The sequence below is a fragment of the Benincasa hispida genome, chromosome 11 (genome assembly GCF_009727055.1).
Source record: "Benincasa hispida cultivar B227 chromosome 11, ASM972705v1, whole genome shotgun sequence".
Lineage (NCBI taxonomy): Eukaryota > Viridiplantae > Streptophyta > Magnoliopsida > Cucurbitales > Cucurbitaceae > Benincasa > Benincasa hispida.
In genome coordinates, this window is record NC_052359.1 from 70,173,236 (window position 1) to 70,177,392 (window position 4,157).

The 4,157-nt window shown below is 30.9% G+C and overlaps 1 protein-coding gene across 1 annotated transcript; it reads right to left on the reverse strand.

The window, feature by feature from the left end:
* Positions 1-1,148: 1,148 nt before the first annotated feature.
* LOC120092203 (cytochrome P450 734A6-like) lies at positions 1,149-2,990 on the reverse strand. The gene is made up of 4 exons (XM_039050441.1): positions 2,505-2,990; positions 2,105-2,349; positions 1,653-2,022; positions 1,149-1,568 (listed from the first exon to the last, which is right to left on the reverse strand). The coding sequence occupies exons 1-4, from the start codon at positions 2,985-2,987 to the stop codon at positions 1,149-1,151; spliced, it is 1,518 nt and encodes a 505-aa protein (XP_038906369.1). The 5' UTR covers positions 2,988-2,990.
* Between the last annotated feature and the right edge of the window lie 1,167 nt (positions 2,991-4,157).

Sequence of the window (4,157 nt, forward strand, 5' to 3'; positions counted from 1 at the left end):
CAATTTGTAGTTACAAATAAATACTAAGTTGTAATTGCTCATCATTTATATTAGTGAAGTTATCTTCTTGGACATTCTGCCCTTTGGATATAGGTAGTATTCATTGAACTAGGTAACCAACCTTTTGTTGTTCTTTTTCTTATGTATTTACTCCAGTTTGATATTATGTGGAATGCTGTAAAATTGTTTGTATAATCGTGTAACGTGCAATAGGTATTCTCTTCTAATATTTTAAAATTTGAATCTAACATACATTTGGTGATCAAATTTTGACTAAGCTATACAAAACTATATTTAAACTGCTTGATAGATTGAAATTTTAACTCATAATATTTTTTAAGTACTATATTTAATATAGTATTTTAATTGGTTTGAAAAATCAAGGGGAGAATCACTTGAAATGATGTTAATGTATTGGTTTCGTTACTTTCCAATTTTCATATTTGTTTATTAAAAAAAAAAACAAAAAACAAAAAACAAATCAAGTTGATGACTTGCTAAGTTTCCAACTTTAAAAGGTGATTTTATTTTTTATAATTACAACAGAATATAAGGGTATAAAATTGGATGGTTGACTTAAAGGAAAATTATCAGTTTTAATTCTATTTCCTTTTTAGTACCAATAAGTTTTAATTCATTAGTTAGAAAAATACCTTAAATAATAACTTACCAATGAGGACCGAATCTTCAACTTAAAGGAAAAAAAAAGGCAAAATCCACTTCTGACGTGGATAGCCGCAATTATACCTTCAAATTTTAAACGATAAAAATTGAGCTATCAAATTTATACAAGTGTTAAAATTGGAATCTCATACTTACATAATTTTAGAAATTGTAATAATTATATATGTTTGAGGGTTTAGTTTTTATCATGTGGGGTTCAATTTTAACATTTATAAAAGTTTGAAGATCCAAATCTTACAATTTAAAGTTTGAGGGTGAAACAATTTATAGAGTCTATGGTTATAACTAAGAAAAATTGAAATTAACCCAAAAAAAAAAAAAAAAAAAACAAATCAATAATAATCTAAAATGTATAGAGACAAAAATGAGTGAGTTTCAAACAAGTAATTATTCATTAAGGAAAATAAGTAGAAGAGAAATCGAGTTATTTCCAAGGTAATTATTTGAATAGAGACAATACATAATCAATTCCATAAGCTCCTAACGAGGAGCTGAACACCAAACTGAGGGTTTAAGCTTACAAACATCATAGGGGCATGTGTATAGGTCGAAGAAACCGTAAAAGAGAATCGTTGAATTATCATAGCCAATGCAACTTTGGCCTCAATCAGAGCTAAATGTTGTCCTACACAGATTCTTGGACCCAACCCAAATGGCAGAAATGAAGCTAGATGTTTCCTAGGCTCACTAAATCTCATAGGGTTGAAGCTACTTGCATCTTCTCCCCAAAGTTCTTTATCATGGTGGATTGCAACTATCGAAAGTTGAAGTTGTGTACCTTCTGGAACGTCGACCTTTCCTAGCGTCAGTCGTTTCGTTGTTCGCCGCATCATCATCACCGCTGGAGGATAAAGTCGAAGCGTTTCGTTGACTATCATGCCCACCTGTCAAAACATATGCATCATTAAACACTCATCGTCTCTCATATTTGTTTAAGTTTATGAGTTGAATGGTGATTCAACACTTACTAGTTTAAGTTCGGTTAAATTATCAGCGCCAGGCGGTGTCTTGTGGCCACAGACATTGATGACTTCTTCTCTAGCTCGATCTTGCCATTCTTGATGCTCTGCTAGTAGTAAAAGGGCCCAAGTTAAAAGATTGGCCGTTGTTTCCATTCCTGCAAAATAGAATGTCTTGCATTCATTTACGACTTCCTCCACTCCAAGTGTTTCTATTTCCCCATTTTGGTTCTTGTATGATGACAATAAGAGGCTGAGTAGATTAGTTGAGTTTTCCTTTTCTTTGCTGTTTTTCTCTCTTTCAACTAGTGCTTTTATTGATGCACGAGTTTCATTTTCTAGCCTATTCCTCTCTCTGTTCGTCTTGGTTGGTAAAAATCTGTGTGTGTTTACAAGTGAAATTTAATATCAATTGTTACCAAACAAGGACAAAGAAATTAGAAATTAGGAAAATGATGAACCTGTAGCCAGGAATATAAACACTTGAGACAGCTTGGAGAAAATGATGCATTTGTTGTTCTTGCAAATTGAAAATGCGTTTGCCTTCTTCAAAATTGCTTCCAAAAGCAGTTCTTGAAATTACGTCTGCCGTCATAAGACGAAGTTGTTTATGAACATCTAATTCAAACTCTTCCATTCCTCCTTTCATTTCTTCCCATTTCTCCAACACATTATTAACACTCAACGCAATCTCTGGTAACCATCCCTGTCAATTGTGACCTTTTTTTAATTAAATATTTTAACATAATTTTTAATGTAAAAGAAAAATTAAAGGGTTATTTTCAACCAAATCTCACTGTCTATTAGTCATATCAATGTCAGTGTGATAAAAACTGAACTTAAATAGATTCGTTATTAAACCTTGACACGCTCGATAGTGAAAGCCTGGTTAGCGATTCTCCGATGGACGACCCATTGGTCCCCCTCGAGTCCGACAAGTCCTTCTCCGAAGAGCAACTTGGAAACCGGAGTGAACCCGACCTTTCTAAAAGGCCCACCCGTATTCGCAAGCACTTCCTTGATCATTTCTGGGTCGGATATCGCCAGTCTCGGCTTCGACCCGAACCAATACACAAACATCTTGCCATACTCCTCGGACCATCGGTGAATATAAGGCAGCACCCGACACACTATATCATGAGTTAGCGGAATTGCCTTTGCATTCGCTTCCTTGTATAGACGGCGGATATCGGTGGCGTTTCCGATGACCGGACGGTAGGAAGGTCCTACTATTCCTTGTTTTCGAAAGTGGACTTGAATTCTCCATGGAACCCATAAATTGGAGTACAAAAATTTGAAGAGAATTGCAAGAAATAGAAGAACGAAAACGGCAAGAGTATACATTGGAATATTTGGAGATTCAATAAATGCTTAATTAGAGAAGTAATGGAAGGTTTGTGATTGGATTTTTGGTTGCTCCTCAACCAATATTTATAGTGTTTAAGATCTTAATGGCACACAATTTTAGACTTCCACGAAAACCACTTATTGCAACTTGCAACCACTTCCACTTTGAGTCATCCATAAGAAAAAAGTTATTTTTTTGACTAAAGTATACAACAGAACTATATTTAATATCCGCAATGATTTCAATAAATTCATAATATTTTGAATGTTTAACCTTAATTACTTTAATATTTTAATATTTAGATGGTGATATGAATTTTGGAGTAATGGTTGACTTTAACGCTAACACAATGGTGAAGTTGGAGCTCTCCACGAAGAACTTTTGCTGGCATTTTCCCTCTTTACAAACAAATTTCAATGGACCTAATAAAATTTAGTTTCTGTTTCGGATTTCGTTTACAGTCGTAGAAAGTGATTTACGAAAAGTCCTAATTATCTTTATTGTTTTGCAAATTAAATTATTAATTAATCTAAGAAACTCACTTTTCAAATTTTAACTAACATGTGAAAGCAGTTTTTAGATTTACCTTTTCTAAAAAAATATACTAATTTCTTAACCAATTAAAAATAAAGGAAAATTATTTCAAATGGTAAGACTATTGAAAATATTTACAAAATATAGCAAAATTTTAGAACTATCAATGATAGACGCGGATAAACATTGATACACTTCTATAAGTGATATTAATAGACATCTAAAATTTTGCTATATCTTGTAAATATTTTGGTTTATTTTTCTATATTTAAAAACAACCCTATATTTATTATAATAATATTATTCTGTATTAATATATTTTTCACATATATTTTTAAATTTTAATTGATTTAATTTTTTATAACAATTATTTTTCTTAAACTTTATCAAATAATTAAGACTAAAAAAAATTAGTTGAGATTCAAATCATATAAAATTTTAAATATATATCTTATAATAAATTATAAATTAATTATCAATGTGAAAATAATTAAAATAATAAGTCTACTTTGATTCATATAATTAAATTACATTAATTTATTATTAATTGTAACTAATTTTTCTAATTTAAAATTAAAATTTACCAAACATTACTTTACTTCCTTTTTAATTTAATTCTTTAAAAAGTAAAG